The following is a 20169-nucleotide window of genomic DNA, read 5'->3' as shown; positions in this document are numbered from 1 at the left end:
AAGTATATGATTTGAAGACTGAACTTTTGCAAAACATGAATGTGTTATTTTTCATAATATTGATTTAGACGATGAAAATCGGTCTTTTTTGCTGTCTCGACCAACAATACTTTAAGTCAACCCTTAAAGCTTTGCTAAAATAGCTGTAAATTTCCACTCCGTTTTGGTATTGGTATGGCTGCATTGACGTCGGTTCACGCTGTGGCTCGTTCGTACCAAGGCATTGGGTATCATACCACTCATTGCTTTGTCATTGGTGATATGAGCTTGGGCTGAAAGTATCGCATCAACGGGCGTGCAGGGTATTGTAAACGGACTATAATATTTTGCTTAAAGTTGGAAGACCTTTTATAAAACGGTAAGTTTATCTTTTTCTTATAATTATTTTGTTTTGGCTTTTATTTAAGATTATTTTATTCTTAAGTTTAACATTTTGGGCATTTACTTTCCTTATAAACTTTTTGTGTACTTTTTGTGAAACAATTATAGCTTACTAATACTATTGGTCTTTTTAAACATGTTTTAGATTAAGTTACATTTTCTGAATTTTCACCTAGTTTATCAGTATGCCTGAAGCTCGAGTGTAAGTTAGAAATTAAACTCGATACTTGGTAAAACATGTTTAAATATAACATTATGGGTTTATAGCTTTGTTTTGTGTACTTTCAAACAATATAGCCTACTATTGTTCTTTTTAAAAGTAACGTTATATTTTATCTATGGTGAAAATATTTGGCATCTGAAACTCGAGAGTAAATTAATTAGAAACTAAACTCAATACTTGGTAAAACATGTTTAAATATAACAATTAACATAGCTTTAGCCTATAGCTTGGTTTTTGCATTTTGTGTCAAATTCAAACAATATGGCCTACGCCTACCAATTATTTTTAAAGATAAAGTTACATTTTTACATAGGGTGAAAATATACGGCATCTGAAACGCGAGTGTAAATATTAGAAACTAAACTCAATACTTGGCAAACCATGTTTACTATAACATAGCTTTAGATAATAATATGATTTTCATCTATACAGCTATTCACGAGGCGAAACTGTTCTAAAAATATATTAAGGGAAGTAAAAAATATATAGCCTATACATGTAATACCAAATTACCAATACTAGTATCAGTCTACCACGCGTTGCTCTCGTGCCGACTTTTTTCATCCAGTATGCATGATTCGACCTTCCAATATCTGTGATTCGACTCAGATTGACATGATTGAGAGAATGTTCAATGACTTGCACGTACGACTGGTATACTTTTAAACTTCGCAATTTTTAAAGTTTTAAAATTTCATAAAACAACAATACTGTTCATTCATATCATAAGATATGAAAAGATAAAACAAAAGTGTATATTTTGTTACATCAGCATTCAGCATTCGTATACGTTTCATCAGGCGCTTTAATACTATTAATAATAGGGATGTGACCTTTCATAGTGAAATTAGACTTCATCCATCCTCATCCTCAGGCTCACTCAGGCTCCAGAAATCACGGTTTGAAAGTAATTCAATTAGATCACATGACTGACCGAAGAAAGACCATCTGCATGACTCGGATGAATTGGCCACAGGGATTGGAATCTTAAATATGATACGGTCCAAATATTAACCTGGTTAACATTAACGTAACTTGAGCATTAAAGGGGAAACCGCAGTAGGAAGTTAAATGAAATAAGGGTCAGTATTTTTGTCATTAATCAATTAATTTTATGTTTTTGGTTTTGTTTTTGTTTTCAAAATAAAAACTATAGAATTTGGGCTTTTATTTGCTTTTTTGAATGAAATCGGACATTTGGTTCAGAAGTTGAATGGAACAAGTGAGGGGAATTGAATTTTGTCCAATTATACTGATGTTACTATACACACGTAATGTATTTCTTATGTATTGTATCGAGTATCAAGTGCACAGGTCAGTGGCGGCACCGGGATTTTTTCAAGGGGGGGGCGTTGGAAGTGAATTTCAGGGGGGCGGGGATCGACACATTTTGCGCAAAATTATCGCAAAAAGTGGATTTTTACGTAATGTTGGGGGGGGGGGGGGGTTTGCCCCAATAATAATGGTATTCTTATTAATATTCAAAAACTAGAAAACGCATCAATTTATTTTTTCAATTTTGACCAACCAAATATCCTCCAAAAATTGGTTGAAAATGTTCAATTTTGGAGAAAATGCATGATTTTCACCAACATTTCAAACATTTTTGTTGAAGTTGGTCAAAATTCAAAAAATATAATGTGTTCCTAAACCTTCTAGTTTTTGAAAATCAAAAAGTAAAAATAAAAAATATCTTTTTATGATTTTCTCCAAGTTTATCAATTCGCGAGTATATATGCTACTTAGCGCTAATTTTACTGTAATTAGCGAATATACGCAAATAAGCGAGTCCCAGACTCCATTATTATTACTCTAACTTTTTGTACTCTAAAATAAGAGGGTCCTTTAATATAAGAACCTTTAAAAGAGTTCAGACTTCTGGAGTTTTACTTGTAATGCGATATTAAGTCAAGAGACATGAGACATGACCATGACTCGAGACAATTAGGATCGAGCCGGGTGACCGGACTTGTGTGTTCCCCTGCTGAGATGAACAAGAAAGACATGCGTCCTGTGATTGGTTGATATGTTAATATGAGTGGATTGACCAATCACAGCACGTGAAAAATCATCATAGTCATACTCATACGCACTGTCTAGTGTAATTGGCCATATAATCATCTTTCTCCTCACATTCATAACGACACGAGGACACAATTATCATCAGAATTCAAATCCAACCATATAGAAACGATAAAATATTAGACCCATTTTATAATGATAAATTATTTTCATGAGACTAATTTGATTAAAGTGAATTTTTTGATCAAAGTGAACATTACTTAGTAAAAGCTTTATTAAGGGTAGACGAGGTATTGTTGGTCGAAGAAACCTAAAATCGATTTTCATTATCTAGATCAATATATTATTGAAAATTAACACCTTGATGTTTTGCAAAAGTTCATTCTACAAATCGTATACTCTGCAAACTTGCTTAATTTATTGTTGTTAATTAGTTATGTACGTTTTACAAAAGTGTTGTTGTTTCAGCCCTCTTCACAACGTAACTCAAGAACCGCAGCACCTATAAAAGTATATCTGTGATATTTTAATTCTTCTACACGCTCGCTATGAATTGAGCAATGCAATTTTTGCCAAAGCTCACTACCATTCGTAAGATGCTGTGAGCTACCAAATCACAACAGTTTAAAATAATTAATAACCTTAAATGGTATTAATTACTAGAAGTAGCACTACAGGCTAAATACATAAAGACCGCACTGGCCTACTGAATTTAATTTAATACAAAGGAAATTAACACAAACTGTGTTGCTTATGGTGTGTGTTTTTTTCACACGACTTTACAACAAAGCATTTCTTAAAGTTTCAAGTACACATTATCATTATTGATGGTCAAATGGTTTTATTCGAATGAACAATCAACAATTTAGGCCCTATACCCTGCAGTTGTTGACTGTTTTCCGAGACTTTGTGAGCTAGACGAACCCAGAGGATGATTTAAGTACTACCCACCGCCCCACTTGGTTTACTGTGCAGCAGGCGAGCAGTGTGAGTAACATGACACCACTGCTTTGCTATGCTGCATAGAAGTGCATGGTTAAATTTGAAAAACACTGTGAAGATGCTGGTCGATTTCACATTTTATGTTATCCAGAGAAGGTGTGAATTATCCTTTAAACACACATCACTTTTGTTCTGAAATCGACCAAGTAATAATGACACACGCACAATTCTAAAACAACATCTTTTGCACAGAGTTCGATGGGATTTGAAAAGTAAAGTGGCAGTTGAAACTCTAGTGATAACACTTTCGCAGTGCATGATGGGGCTTCCTTAAATCATCCTCTGAGACGAACCCGTCTGTTCCTTTATCACTTCAGGTGAATCTTATCAAGATGGAAGTAAGAGTGAGAATTACATTTAATGAGCATCACGATTTTTCACTTGACCTAGGAAAATATAATTGTACCAGACCTCAAACTACAAGAAGTTTTTCCCTTGCTGAAATGAACGAGGACGTGTTAATATGAGTGGATTGACCAATCACAGCAATCACAGTACGAGATAAATCAGCATAGTCATACGCACGTCTAATGTAATATAAAACAATATGTAGCGAGAGGTGGTATAAAAAGCTTAAAAATCTCAACTTTTTGAGAAAAGTGTGTGGGGTGTGGGGGGGTGGGGGTGTGGGGGGTGTTGTGAGGCTGTAATGCCCTTTTAATAATTATAAAATATTTTCATAAGACTCATTTGAGTAAGTAAACTTTTTGACTTAAAGTATTAAGTATCACTGTAAAATACATGAAGACCACACTGGCCTTGTATGGTATACAAAGTGAATTAACACAAAATTGTTCTCACAAATCAAACAACTTTACAACAAATCCTTTCATCATGATTGTTTTATCAAATTGTATGTTTCATTCAAAAGAAAATTTTATATTCCTGTTCTTGATGGTTTTTCTGATGCTTTGTGGGATAGGCGTTTGTTTCTTCCCAACAAGGATGGTTATTACTTCAAGTGAATTTTGGGAGTATAAAGAGTGAAATCTTCACAGACTACTACAGACCATGTATCAACAGCCCGGATCAACAGTCAAAGTCCCCGTGCATTGTATGCTGTGAATTCTCGCATATTCATGAGGGTCGATTGTTCAACTGTGCCGTGTCTAAACCACGCCAGCGTTGCGTGCCTCCGCGTATGCGCGATAGAGCGTTACGTGCCTTCGCGATTACGCGATAGACCGTAAAACTACGCCTTCATTATCGGGTGATGCTGAGACTTCGACTGCTTGGGCGTGGTCTGTTATCTTTTTGGTCCATGGAAATATCCTCTATTTTATCGTTATTAATGAATTAGCATTTAATGAGCTTTACGATGACTCAGGAACATATAATTTCACCAGACCTCTAACTACTCCAACTGTCCTAACCAAATCAAAGTAACTGTCAGATGATAATGATAATCTTTCTAATTATTTTCCAGGTGTCAGACTCATCACCTTAATCATGTGTGGTATATGGGCGATATTTGGCTGCAGCAATGACCGAGAAGCGGGTCAACTTTGTTCATCATCTATGAAGATATCTCATCGTGGCCCCGATGCTTTCCGTATTGAGAATGTACACTGTTTAGATAATTGCTGTCTTGCATTTTATCGTTTGGCAATCATGGGGCCTCAATTTGGTATGCAACCCATGCGGATATCGTCATTTCCTCATATATGGCTGATATTTAATGGAGAAATATACAACTACCTCAAGGTAAATGTTCTTTGGAAATTAAAATATTACGGGTTCATTTAAGGGATCTTGAATGATCGTTTTGAGCGTTTCGACAGTATTTTTGTGGGACATGAGAGCACATCAGACATATCGAATTGCATTCTGAATACGAAGAATGTCTTTCTGATATCAAATAATTTTGATTTTTGAAATTCACGATATAATACAAATTTTATGACAAATTATTAAAATTTGATATTTTTCACATTTTTGATATATAACAGTCCTCGAAGTAAATTTTATAAATCTAATGATATATTCTTAAAGTGTATGTAGCTGGGAGGAAAAGCCGACGATCAATTGAAAATTTTGACCTTTCATATTGAAGATATGGATTTTTTCGTCGGATTGATCGTCGGCTTTTCATCCCACCTACATACACTTTAAGTATAAATCATCATATTTATAAAGTTTACTTCGAGTACTGTTAAATATCAAAAATATCGATTTTTAATCATTTGCCATAAAATGTGTATCACATTGCGAATTTCAAAATCAAGGACATTCTTCGTATTCAGAATGCAATTCGATATGTCTGATGTGCTCTAATGTCCCACAATAAATACTGTCCAAACGTTCATACCCCATCCCTTAAGAGCTCTTAAGGGAAAATATTCAAAGGGAGAATTTCTTTTGAGGGCGTAACCATATTCATTTTTTTCCATTCATTCATATTTTATTTCCATACAAATCAAAGACATTACATAAAAAATAATATATACAAACACGGTACATATGGAGGAATAGGCTGGAAGACCAAAAAGGTCTGAAAGTTAGCCTTTCCTTAAAATGAAATGAAATTAACAAAATAAATCAACATCACATAACATAACCAAACGACAAGGGGAGGGGGAGTGCTCACGGAAAAGATTAATTATATTTAGAGATAAGTTTTGTTTTGAATTGATTGCGGAAATGTTTAACAGATTTTGAAGCTTTCAGATTTGTATCTAAAGAATTCCAAAGAATGGGACTTCTTGTACGTATGACATGATCAAAAAAAACTTTCTTATTTTTGGTTAAAATTAGGTCATTTACATATCGTGTCTTGTAGTTATGTATGTCAGAACGTTTGGTAAAATAATTATCAAATTAATAGGGCAGCTCATTTATAGAGTGCCTGTACATGAATGTACCTAATTCCAGTGTGTACATTATCTTCAACTTTTAATATGTTTTAATTTGCAAACAATGGCGCTGTGTGGTCTCTATAGTGACCGTTTGCCACCGTTCTTATACCCCATTTTTGAATTTTTGAATTTTTACAATTTTATTTAAGTAAGTTTTACATGTATTTCCCCATAAAAGTACTCCATAATTCAATCCATAGACTATGCCATAGTTGATTTTTGATAAATAAAAATGTGTTATTAATCATGATGAACGCATTCAGTTGAACTTGAGATTATACTGATGTTTATTACATCAAAATACTAGTAAATGGTTATAAGAAAGTTTATATAATTAGTGCAGTAAAAATAAAGTATATACGTAGGATATTATTGAATGCAACATATATTAATGGCATGATTATAATGGCTCACTTCAATACTGAACATTTCTGATTTTAGAATATACTACCAGTTTTGCAAAAGCCCGAGTAAAAATCGACAATGTACTTTTGACAAAGGACTTATCGGGGACTTTGTCCCTAACACACACTGCCAATCACACTTGTTTATCAACCCAATTTAACTGCAAGTACAAAGCATGAAGCTACAAGACGCGCTAGAACGTACGTCATGCACCACAGATATTGCATGCACCTAGTGAATGTTTAACTTTCCCGCCAACAAAAAGCGCCGCAAATTCCACAGATAGTTGTGTACGATGTAGTTAATGGTAATGGCACGTGCCCGGAGGATTTAAACTATAACGAGATCTGGGCGACCAATCACAAGCCATATCGATTACATCGTGGCAAATTTTAGTAGGCTAGAAATCCGGCAAACTCATCCATAGACATCCGTGTTTAACATGTTTAACCGCAATCCGAAGTAAATAGTCCACGTGGGAAGCTAACAAACAGAGGGAGTACGGTGACTGAAATGAACACTCCTTATATTATAGTAATGCTAGTGCCGCACGCGTATCACGTAAAATGCGGATCGTTTTCGAAAGCACGTACATCAGAGGATGGTTTATGATTTAAGTACTTCTCGATTTAAATACCAACACCCACTGGTAAACTCGGCAACCAGCTCCATGCTGTGAGCCAGACAGGTCACATGTCCACTGCATAGGGTTGTGTGGTGGAAGAAATTGTCGGTGGTTTCCGTTATGTTTAAGATTTTAAAGAATGGATTCTTAAGGTTACTGGACCTTTTCTGTGTAATTATAGAGGGCCATGGGGTTCACACGAATGTTGTAGTGCAGGGCGATATATTCAAAATTGTATTCCTCTATTGCTATGGTAGTTAATCCGATTAATTACGTCACTTCTACTATAGGCGAATACACAGCATAATGAAATTTATGTTTTAAAACGAATAAAAACAGTCGGCTCTCATCACGCGATTTTCAAAATTCCCGGGCGCCGAAATTGTCCAGTGGAATGACGTCCTAGCAAGACAATGAATGCTGACAACAATTGAACACAATTAACCATGACGTCATTGTACTAGACAATTTTGGCGCGGGAATTTTGAATAGCGCGTGTTGAGAGCCGGCTGTTTTTATTCATTTTTATGGTCAATATGAGTTTGTTTCAAATAAAACCACGTGATTCGTGCTTGATAATTGTTTTTCTAACATATAAGGCATATCAAGACCGGAGTCAATCAAAACATGTCTCTCACATTCCGGCTCTGATCATCTTACTTTCTATTATAGGTACAACAGGAGTTTGGGTTCGATTACAAGACTGAATGTGATGCAGAGTCTATCATCCATTTATATGCTCATGGGGGTATTGAATTCGCTGCTTCCATGTTGGATGGTGTATTTGCCTTCTGTCTTCTCGATACTCAGAAGAGACAGGTAAATCTATCTTACATTATACCTTTTCCTATAATCCAATCTATTGACTCGTGAACCCGGGATTAAACTTTTGAAGACCCAAATTGAAGGAATTGTAGGATGGGTTATATAACTGCGGAATTTCTTTATTGTAGGTGTTTATTGTAACGTAGCTAATAAAGACGCATTTTTCCTTCCAGGTGTTCATGGCTCGTGACACGTACGGCGTGAAACCTCTTTTTCGCTTGTTTGACGAAGAACTCGGTCTTCTAGCAATGTGCTCTGAAGGCAAAGGTAACAAAGATCACAAGGTATTTAATGTAATATTTTATGATTGCATCCAACGGGGTTCGTGTTTGTGTTTATTGATCAATCTGCCATTTGTGCAGATTAGACCAGTTGTTGCCCGCGTAATTTCTTTCTGCTACCATGATGGCCCGCAACACGATAAAACCTTGCCTCGGACTATGCGGCTAGTGGTATATTGTGGTCCATTATGGTTCCAGAACGCTTAAAAGCGTCCCGGAAGCCTAATTTCTTTTTGCAACCATAATGGTCCGCAATACCACTAACCCTTAGGGGTGGGGTTAAATTAGGGTTAGCGTTAGGGTTTAGGGTTAGTGTTAGCGTATGATACCCCATTATGATTGAAAAATATTAATACGCGTCCGGAAGTATTAATTAATGTCTGCAACCATACGGCCCGAAATACGCTAACCCTAAAACCTAAATCCTAACCTTAACAGTTACGTGTGTTGCGGTCCATTATGATTGCAGTGACCGATTATAATGATTATGGTTGCAGAAAGCCTTTGCGAATTGTATGCACACCTTCACGTTGAATTGCGCAGCAAAGATCACGTGTATCCATCAGGTTGGTAGTCAAACATACTACTGCAACTTCCTATGAACAACAAGTATACATCTCGTTATGTTAGATGAATTGGTAGAGACGCACCATTTGACTTGAGGGGCTGGACGTTTTTATAACAAAACTTCAGACACTACTACTACGTATAATTATGAGCAACCCCGCCCCCTCAAAAAAAAAACTTTCCGCACTCACTAAAACTCTTGACCCACCTAACTCACGGTTGTTTGATGGCATGTAAAACTGAGTCATTTTTAAGAAACGTTAAACAATGGTGGCGCTATTTATCTTGTTTGCATCTTTACATGCGGCTAAACACTTGTAAAGTAGTATTAGAACATCAGCAAACAGACTAAGAATGACACGTGAATTTTCCAAAAACTTTTTTATCTTTAAAGGGGGGTAACCCTATTGGTTTTGGATATGGATTGTCTTTAAAATTACATAATAATATCAAATATCGCCTCCTTTATGCTGCTTTGTGAAAAAACGAGAGCATTTTCAGCGTAAATGTGAATAAATAGCCTAATTTGCAATCCAATACCTTGGTATACGTGAATTGCATTATGGGCAGGCAATGACGAATGCTGACATGCTGTACAATGCCCGGCCCGTATTGAACGGAAAATGTGTTTTTTTCGTACCGTTTCAGAAAAAAAGGAAACAAAATATATTTCCCCTTGCAATATGTACATTTCAAATGAATATTAAAAAAGTTTGGGTAAAATGGAGAGGAAAAAAAACCCTTCCGAGACCGGGTTTTGAACCGGGTACCTCTCGGGTAAAAAACAAACGCGCTAATCAATTGAGCTATTTAGCACACCACGATTACTGTCGCCGTTTTCATAACTATATACGGCGCACCGTCTCCTCAGCAGTTAGTGTGGTTCGTTTTTTCACAGAATGTGTATGACGCGAAACCAAAGTAGCTGTTGCGGAGACTGATATTTCGTTCATAATTCCCTCCCAGAAATCCAAAGTATTTACCATTGTTTACAAACTGGTAACCTGTAAAAACCGCTGTGATTCATGATTTCTCCGGAAATACATCGACTTGGAGCGTCAAATTTCAGGATAGTAATGAGAAAAATAGTATCTATTATGTGATACCAAAACCTCATCAACAATGAAAAAAAATCGGGGGATGATGCTGTCGATCGGGTTACGGACCTTTAAATGTAAGGTATAACTCATATTATTTGGCTAATTTAAATTCAAAATATATGTAAATAGCGCCCTCAATTTTCACACAAATGTACAGTTTATAGAATTAAACGTACCAACTTATTTTTACAAGCAGAAAAAGATAAAAACGAAAATCTATGTTTAAAATTGTTACTACATAAACAGTATACAGTTTATTAGTGTGATAGCTGTTGGTATTATTCAGGTCTAGAATTGAACATAAACACCAATAACTTTCAAATGGTGCTCCATAGAACTTCTCTTAAAACTGAAAATTCAAAGTCAGAGAAAATGAGAGTTCAACGTCATTTACATTTACAACAACTTCCTCTGTCAGGATCTAGTGCCTAATGTTCAAGGATTTACTTCTGTTATATGTTATGTGTAATGATCCCCAATGATAGGCCTAGGGTCAGTTGAAGCTATTAAAAAAGAATACAATCGTGGGGTGAGAATTGCAATATAACTTGTACAGGGGCGCGGCAAAAAAGCATCAACTCAATCAGCCAGGATGTATTGACACTGCCAACTTGACTTTACGCTCATTTCGTGGTAGCAGGTCACATATATGGTAAATGTTAGATTATTTAGTTAAAGATTCTGATATTTTAATATAATGTTTTCCACTTAATTTAATAAAATAAATGCAGGTTTAATGGGCGTTGCCGAAGTCAAGAAGGAGAGTAAAGCAAGAGTCGACACATTCCAACCGGGATGTTACGCTGCCTATACGATAGGAAATGATAGCAAGGTCACTCAAGATGTAGCAGAAAAGCAATTCCATGCAATTGAAAAAATCCCAAAATGGACGAGTGTGGATGGTCATGTTGAGCCGAACGGTACGTTAACTTGTGTCTTATCGTAAAAGTGAAACATCTATGGTAACATTAACAGTGAAGTTATTTTTAGATGTTTCATTCATTCCTTTTTTATGTCATTTCTTTCTCCTTCTGCTTCCCCCTCCCTCTTTTTCTTCGCTATGTGGGTTTGTGCTTTAACATGTTTAACATTATTCACTTGAAACTTATACCTCTCGATCAGTTGAGCCTGGTATAATGTTAGAATATTGTCGCTGAAGAATATTCAAATACAATTTCAGTAATATTAATTTAAAGGAAGTTGCATTCGTGTCATATCAATTATATGAAATATATTACAATTTATTTCAATTTCGACGTTTGTTTTGCATTTCTTGGCATATAGATGAGTGTGTACTTGCAAACATCAGATTGTTGATAACGGAGGCTGTAAAGAAACGACTTATGTCCACAAGACGTATTGGCTGTATGTTGTCGGGTAAGTACCGCACACACCCCCACCCACCCCATCTACCACTACCCCACCCACACTCCTCACATGCATGAATCATCCAACAAATCCTCCCCAACCACAATATACTCAAGTCCAACCACCCCAGCAAGGTTGATTTTATGTTTCCACAATTATTATATTTCCATAAGGCGACGAAAAAAAGAAACCCTGTTCTACGGGCGGACTAACCTTTCAAGTAGGGTCGGTCGGTCGGCTTTTTTGTTTTTGTTTTGAAATAACCCAACAAATTACCAAAATCTGTAAACAATTTGCAATTTGATAAAATGCAAAATTTGGGTCGGCATTCATTTGTACAGGAATTTTTCTCCCCAATTTGTTCAAAATCTGGGTCGGTCGGGCCCGTAGAACAGGGTTTTCTTTTTTGTTTGAGACGTTTGATAGAGCATGTGCAGTGTCAAAAGTAGTTTTTCCACATGACGAGGTTTCGTCTGTAACCATTAAACCTCAATTAAATCAGATATTTTGTGGGCTATAGACATTAATATAGCATTGATCAAATCATGGAACGTTATACTGCAAATTTTACAGGAGGACTGGATTCTAGTCTTATAGCTGCCTTAGTGACAAAGTACTCCAAAGAAGCTGGCCATAAATACCCGATCCAAACATTCTCAATCGGGATGGAAGGAAGCACAGATATTCTGGCTGCTAGAAAGGTATGTAGCAAGGGATGATTCATTCTTAAAGCAAGGCACCAAACTTTGTCACAGTCAATTCCATGAATTTGGTTTCGTTTAGATGGTTGGCAATCTTGGTTTCCTGTTTCCCCTTCATCATTGTTCATGACTCTGGATAACTAGTAAGTTATCTAGAAGTGCCTTTTGGTAACCCGCCCATATGAGGACCCAAACCAAGAACCAAGCCCCGTCTTACGCCTTGGGTGCTTAGCAAAGTGTACTTCCGAAGGTACCTCTTGACGAGCTAATGATATCTGTCCATGCTAGCAGGGAAGACAAATCCTTAGATGTGGATCTAAAACAAAAGTAACCTCTATTCTTCAGATGCTTCAGATAATAAACATAATGCTGTCATCAGCACCAGAAAATTTGCGACTATAATAGCTTATAATGGCTCTGAAAGGTGCCGGTTTATAATGACTAGGAAATTGGATAACTCCCTGCGTATAAATAAAGAGACACAGTACAAGTTTCTTGGTCTTGTCCTTTCTTTACTTGTTGCTCTTCTTTTTATTGTTGTTGTTCTTTTTCCTGTATTCATTTCTTTCGGCTGCGAAGCAAGCGACTACAAAGTTTCTGAAGCCAAAGTGGTAATGGCATCTGGCAGTAAAAAGTTGTGGAAGTCCCCCAACAGGTTTTGCACATAAGACAAGTAGGATGTTCTTTCCTGTATCTGATTATTGTTTGTAGTTGTTTGTTGTCCTTATTATTTTGACTAACGGTCACGTTATAATTCATAACACTGTTTCCAGGTTGCTGATTTTATCAAAAGCGAGCATCATGAAGTGATCTTTACTGCAGAAGAAGGAATCAAAAACCTTGACGAGCTTATTTACTTTCTGGAGAGTTATGACATCACCACTGTACGCGCATCCACAGGTAATGTAATGATTTAGATATTTTAGCCTAGATTGAGTTGATGTGACATAGTATTATTTTCTTATAGGCAATACCCTTGCATATGTTGGGAACAAGTGGTGTTTTTCCAAGATGATGTTATAAAACGCTTAGCGTGACCTATTTAGTGCGCCTTATAAGCTTACATTGCATTACAAGGTCATAGCTAGTGGGAAACATACACCTTATAACCAACATATGTAAGGGTGTTGCCGATTGATTTTAATGAACTCGTTGACATGACTTTGTTTCCTCTACATTACACCAGGAATGTACCTTCTCTCCCGATACATAAGCGATAAGACAAACACAATCGTCATCTTCTCCGGTGAAGGCTCAGACGAGGTCGCTCAAGGATATATCTATTTTCATAAGGCGCCATCTCATGAGCAGGCAGATGAAGAAGGCAAGAGAATTATGCGAGACTTGCACTTGTTTGATGTGTTGAGGGCAGACCGTACTACTGCTGCCCATGGGTATGTCTTCCGTGGTTGAAATAGTTTGTGTGCTTCTTTACTAGTTAACCACTTCTTCAATGACAGAGGGTTGCGCCTAGAATTGCCCCACATTTGGAGCTTGCAGAAATTAGCGCAACCACTAATAACATCTCCATCCCTTGCAATGAAGTATACCACTTGCTGTTGAATATTATTGTGTCCAGGGTGGAACCACTGATGTAATAACCAGTTATAAAGTTTATCGGCCAATGCACAATAAACAGAATTACCCCCCGCGAAATGGTTTAGGCCAATTGCGGTTCGAGTTTCAGTGCTTAAGGGTAGACGAGGTATTGTTGGTCGAAGCAGTAAAAAAAAATTTCAATATCTAAATCAATATATTACTGAAAAATAACACCTTGATGTTATGCAGAAGTTCATTCTACAAATCATATACTTTGAAAACTTGTTTAATGAGATATGTACGTTTTACAAAAGTGTTGTTGTTTCAGCCCACTTTACAACATAACTCAAGACCACAAGACCTACAAAAGTATATCTGTAATATTTGAATCCTTCTTCTAAAAAAAAAAAGCGTAGTGATTTATAGTACGCTACGCACAGGCACAACGCCTAGACGTTGCTCCACAAGCCTAAGCACACTCTACACACTCGCTATGAAATCAATGCAATTTTTGCCAAAGCTCACTACCATTCGGAAGATGCTGTGAACTACCAAATTGCAACAGATTAAAATAGTTGCTAACCTTAAGTGCAGCATTCTTAAAGAATCAATTGGCGTCACAGCCAATATGGTTTACCTGAAGCGCATATCATTCTGTTACGGGAGTAGTAGGAGGTGGTTTCGTTCTTGGAAACATTTTCCCTCCCACCACACCCAAACAATTTTTTTCCTGGCATTTTCTTGCCTATAAATTTGTATTTGAAAAGTGTCCTTGTGTACATAGCTTACAGGATACCGGAGGTGGGGGAATTGATTAGGATAAACAGTTGGGGACCACTTGAGGGCATCGTGCAGGAGAACCGGTGACGGAAAATAACGGACAGCGCCAGGAATTCCATCCAAAATGGAATATTATTAAGTACTTGCCTTTACGAGGTTTTTGCATTTAAAGGGCTTTCAAATAGTAAAAATTGATTTAAATAAAATCGTAAGGATACAATAAAGTTACACTGGGAAATTCCCGGAAGGGCCTCGTACCTTAAGGGGAATAATTTTAGGAGAAGGCTCGGTCCCGTAACTTACAGGTTAATAAAATATTTATGTAAACTTCTTCAATTGTATCCATGCATTCGGGCGCGGGAAATTCCCGGTAGAGGGCCCCGTAACTTGCGGGGAAAAGAGGTTTGGAGATCCAAGAAATATTGGTTATAAATAGAAGGTGATTACTCCAGACAGATGAATTGCAAAACTTCAAGTAGTATATTTTTATGAGTGTAATTTCTGTTGCTTTCGCTTTGAAGACAAAAACACTTTCCTCTAGTGTTGGCTTTGGAATATGATTCTCGTTGATCTCGAAACTCTTGCAGTCTAGACGTCTACTACTCGAGATGATCCTTGCTCGAATCATTTTGATTTTCTCGTGGTGCTTCCGCACGTCTGATGTAATTTGAAAGTTAAACATAATTATTATGATTGATTTTCTTTTTAGTTCTAGGTCATTACTTGCAAACTATGCAAAGGTACCTCAGTATATATGAGCATAAAAGTCAAACATCAATAGAAAAGTAAAAAATCGCACAATAACTAAAAAGTAAAAACTCATATCGTTTGATAACAACTAATAATATAAAATGCATCTATTACAAATTAAGACATATTCGATAGCTTTTTTCATACATATGTGTATTATTGTTGCCTATCACATACCAACAAACCTTGTTTAAATTTTGTCTTATAGTTTGGAACTGCGTGTGCCGTTCTTGGATCATCAATTCACATCGTACTACTTGTCATTACCCTCTGAGATAAGACGTCCAACTAAAGGTATCGAGAAATACCTGATTCGGAAAGCCTTTGATGGGATGGGTCTGCTACCTGATGATATCCTGTGGCGTCCAAAGGAGGCTTTTAGCGATGGAATATCATCATGCAAGCAATCCTGGCACAAACTGCTTCAGGCACATATTGAGAGCAAGGTAAATGATGAGGCATTGTACAGAATAGGTAAAGAAATATTGTAATATTTCCTGAAGAACGCCCTCAATATTTTTCAAAATTCGTTTTTTGATACGATTGTAATGTACATTATGGTAAACTAACATGCCCTGCAAAAATCAAGACTTCTGGTGCTCTAGTTTTGTCAAGATATTGAATGAACCGTCTGAACAAGACGGTTTATTATTACGATAGTAATATTAGTCGAACGCGTACGCAATTTTCATAACGTACATGGCATGCGGGCAGTCGTGACATGTCAAAAGAACCGAACATCTCATCATCTCATTTCTTACGGAAATATTACAATATGGCTTTAAGTTAAGAAACAAACAAACTTCCTAATTTTCAACGCTTTACAAAAGGATATGGAAATAACGAACTTACTTACTAAGACGCAACTATGACCTTAATTTGGTGCAATATTTCTACTACTAACACCTATCAACATAAATATTAATTTGTCTTCCTCGACAGGTTTCAGATGAAATGATGGAGAACGCCCCCAAGCGATTTCCTTACAACCCACCTCATTTTAAGGAAGCCTACTTCTATCGCGACCTCTTCGAGTCTCATTACGGAGGCTATAGTCACTGGATCCCGTACTACTGGATGCCAAAGTGGACCGCCTCTAGAGATCCTTCAGCACGTAGTCTGGACCACTACAAGAAATCAGATGTCACATCTGACAAAAGGCGGCGAGTGAGAGCAAAAGGCGACAAATATGATACAAAACGGAACTTGTAATGGTGTATCTACAAATGGTGTTAAAAGTTAACTACTAGACACATTATGCCTATTGGGCAACGTTTACCAGAAAAGGTGACATGGAGGTATTATAGGTCCCACAATGCATCGTGTCAAGTTGTCAAACTCATGTCCAAGGTGACCATTTTGGTTTATCACGAGGATCAAACACCTCACTTTACCGAGTTAATGCATGGGACAATGGTCCACTCTCATGTATTGGTTTATATTAAAAAGGATGAAGAAAATTAAATTGATGCTTCCAATGTTTGAAGGAAATGTCTTGAATCTATTTCGTCTAATTGCCCTTAAATAATGAGTGCAAGATATTAAATATTGCAAATAAGAGGTCAACTGCAGTAGGATTATGTGCAACTCTGAATACAACAGTGTGTTGTGGGATGCGGATACGTTCTTGGCAAAGATGCCAATTATGGTAGTACACAGGCAACCGTAAGAATTTTGCGAAAAAATGTACATTGCCGTTATTCAACATACATTCAAAATTATTAGAGTTCGGTTTATATGTATGAACATTGAATGAATGTCTGACAGTAGCCGTTGGGTGTCGGTCAATCAAAGTATTAGACCGTCTAACACCCAAATGTACCGAGAAATATCGCTTTATTTGCAATCGTGTTTATGAGGATTCCTTATCACAATTAGCATGATCAGATTCTATTTTACACAATGTGAATCCATCTTGGGCATTATTTTACATAGCCAATATAGGGACCATTAAACTTATTATGTATATATATGCCGCCAAAAAGAAATAAAATATTGTAATTTTGCGGGTTATAACTGCTTCAAATGATCACATATTGCATTGTTGAGTGAAACAGGTAATACACTTTTAAAGAAAACAGATAAAGCGAAACTTTGACATCCTTATAACATGCAATAGAAACTTAACCTCTTTGTACGGCAATATGCCTTCTGATAGTGGTGCTTGTAGGTTTTGGTGACGGTTATTTGTACAATTTTTATCGTGTAAAATAGATATTGCAGGCTACAGTAATGTAACGGAGTTGCAAGTAAAGCACTGGACAGTCGTAAGATTTTATTATTTATGATATTGTACTATTTAATAACTCTAAAAGGAATGTATTTATTTTATTTTTACCTACATTCTTTTAAGGTGCGCTTTCTAGTAATAAATAAATATATGTATGCTAAGGATGTCTTTATAACGACTTCGTAAGTACTTATATATGTATCTTTTAAGTTTAAAATATGAGCATTTGATGCAATAGTATTGTCATTCTTTTGAAGATATTTATAAGATTCGATTTTATAATGCGCATGCTTTGATGCAAAAACAAGCAAGAAATTCCACAGATGCGTTGAAAGAGTTATTTGAGTTTGGGTATCATGCGTTCTGACCATAGCTGTATTTTACTAGACGCAGGTATATGGTTTTTAAATAAAATATATTTGGTGAATACGTTTCCAATTCTAATTGTATTTGTAGTTGTAAAAATAATTTATCAATTGTTTAATTATGATGTTCAATTTTTGACCATCGTCCTTTTCCCAGTCACTATTAGTCATTTTAAATTCTTTGTCATAATAGGAGCTCAATGTCCTGTAGTAGAATGTAATTCAGATTTTGTGTGTGTATCAACTGTTCTAGCTGGGCTGTTTAAATAATATCTGTGCTTTTGTTGATGTATTTTAATTCTTTTTTAAGTTTTATATTAATGTATTTAAATTCTAAACACGAATTATGAAACTGGACTATTTGATTTGGCGATGATTAGATGATATTGTCATCTTGGATAATCAAGTGTTATAATTTTTTTAATGTCAGGGTCCCTCGGTTCTTAAAATAGCTCTTAATATTGTGAGAAATTATTTCAAAAACTTTGACATTTTATGTTGAAGCGTATAATGGCTAGCACGCAGAGCAACTAAACAAAACAAATTATTGCTTAAGACGCTAGAAAATATCTGGCATTATAGATGAAACACGAGGCTGGGTTTGAACTCTTAATTTTACAAATAGATATTGCTACAGTGTGTGATTAAACATGGGGCTAAACGTAACCTTTATCTCTGTTAATGTTTGAAAATGCAGTCATTGTAATAATACGTATACTATTAATGGATTCCTCGACGCAATCCACTTAGTCAAATCACAGTGTTTAGATAGAGGGTGGGATGATTTATAGAGTGGCCTTTACCTTTTTTACCGTGTAGTATATAACAGAGATACATTATATATACAGGGTGTCCCAGAAAAAATTACCGAGCAAATAAAATTGAACGTAAGTCGAGAAATAGGCATCAGAATCAAAAAATTAAAATGTAGCGCATAGCTTATTTTGTTGTGCATCACATACAAAAATTTTATTTGATTCGGTTGACTGGTTGCGAAGAAATTAACGATTACATAATGTGTGCATCAATTCAGTTCATTCCAAGTTTGATCAACAGACACCTTTTTCATACTCGCTCACCGCTGCCTTTAAAGTGTGTGTATCTCATTAAATTTAGTCCATATTATCTATTTTATAATCGGACGGTGTTATGTCATTCATGCTTTCACTGAAGATGAATAACAGTTTGTCCGTAAAACTTTGATTTCTGCAATTGGAAGCTTTCCAGCTTCAATTCTTTATGTTGTGCAAATATGTTATATTTTAACTTTCCAAAGAATATTTGAGACAAGAATAACAATGATCAAGTGCTTACAGCTTTACGGATGATTTTTGATACCATGTAACATCATTACTGTTTAACTTTTAAAAGATTTAAACTTTGCATTACAATTTCTTGGAAATATTCCAAAAACATTAATGTGTGTGAAAATTTTTTAGGCCAGCTGGAATTATTTATGCAATAATTCTTTATGCAACATTAACGAAAAATATATATTTACAAGTACCGAGCATCATCTTATATGCAAGCTTTCATTTTCAATACCATGCAGGTTTTCAAATTTGAACAAAACCTAATTAAATGTTTTGAAAGAAACAGATTGTTTAAAAAAAACGAGGATTTCACAGAAGAAAGTATGGAGCCCATTGACAGTTAACAACTAGTGTGCATTATGTTGAATGATCTTTCTTTCAAACTTGGAATGAAGTGAATTGACATATGTGTTATGTAATCGCTCATTTCTTCGCGATCAGTCAACCGATTCCAGCGAAATTAGCGTATAAGATGCAGAATAAGATGGGCTACACGCTGATGTTTAGATTTTTGGATTCTGATGTCTATTTCTCGACTTACGTTCAAATTTGTTCGCCCGGTAATTTTTTCTGGGACACCCTGTATATATATATTTGTATTTAAATTCCTTTTAACTGAACATAGTTAAAGTAATACAATTCTTTGAATATCTTCATCTGGGATGTTTTTAACAAAACTGTGATTTCCGATTATTTTTTGCAATTCCGAAAAGAAAATTAACACAGTTGGGAAGCAGACAAATGTGATGTGTTGCTAGTCTGAGGAACACTAGTGTAGTGGTAAAACGTCACTAAATGTGACTAATGATCTTCCTTTTATTGCAAAAAAGAACCTGA

The 20169-nt window shown here is 35.9% G+C and overlaps 1 protein-coding gene across 1 annotated transcript; it reads left to right on the top strand.

The window, feature by feature from the left end:
• The first annotated feature begins 230 nt into the window (after nt 1-230).
• LOC140156762 (asparagine synthetase [glutamine-hydrolyzing]-like) lies at nt 231-18936 on the top strand. Its single transcript, XM_072179722.1, has 11 exons — nt 231-358; nt 5055-5332; nt 8186-8332; nt 8512-8605; nt 11018-11206; nt 11571-11663; nt 12228-12355; nt 13129-13255; nt 13542-13749; nt 15633-15870; nt 16367-18936. Exons 2-11 carry the CDS (start codon nt 5078-5080, stop codon nt 16634-16636), a joined length of 1749 nt encoding a protein of 582 aa, XP_072035823.1. The 5' UTR covers nt 231-358; nt 5055-5077; the 3' UTR covers nt 16637-18936.
• The last annotated feature ends 1233 nt before the right edge of the window (nt 18937-20169 follow it).

The sequence above is a fragment of the Amphiura filiformis genome, chromosome 7 (assembly GCF_039555335.1).
Source record: "Amphiura filiformis chromosome 7, Afil_fr2py, whole genome shotgun sequence".
NCBI lineage: Eukaryota > Metazoa > Echinodermata > Ophiuroidea > Amphilepidida > Amphiuridae > Amphiura > Amphiura filiformis.
This window is presented reverse-complemented; position numbering and strand designations above follow the sequence as displayed.

What these genes read in the sequence shown, in the direction of transcription:
- LOC140156762 (XM_072179722.1), top strand. Translation starts at nt 5,078, where the DNA reads ATGTGTGGTATATGGGCGATATTTGGCTGCAGCAATGACCGAGAAGCG. An exon ending in TCGATACTCAGAAGAGACAG is followed by an intron (nt 8,333 to 8,511) that starts GTAAATCTATCT and finishes TTTTCCTTCCAG; the next exon opens with GTGTTCATGGCTCGTGACAC. An exon ending in CACTGTACGCGCATCCACAG is followed by an intron (nt 13,256 to 13,541) that starts GTAATGTAATGA and finishes ACATTACACCAG; the next exon opens with GAATGTACCTTCTCTCCCGA.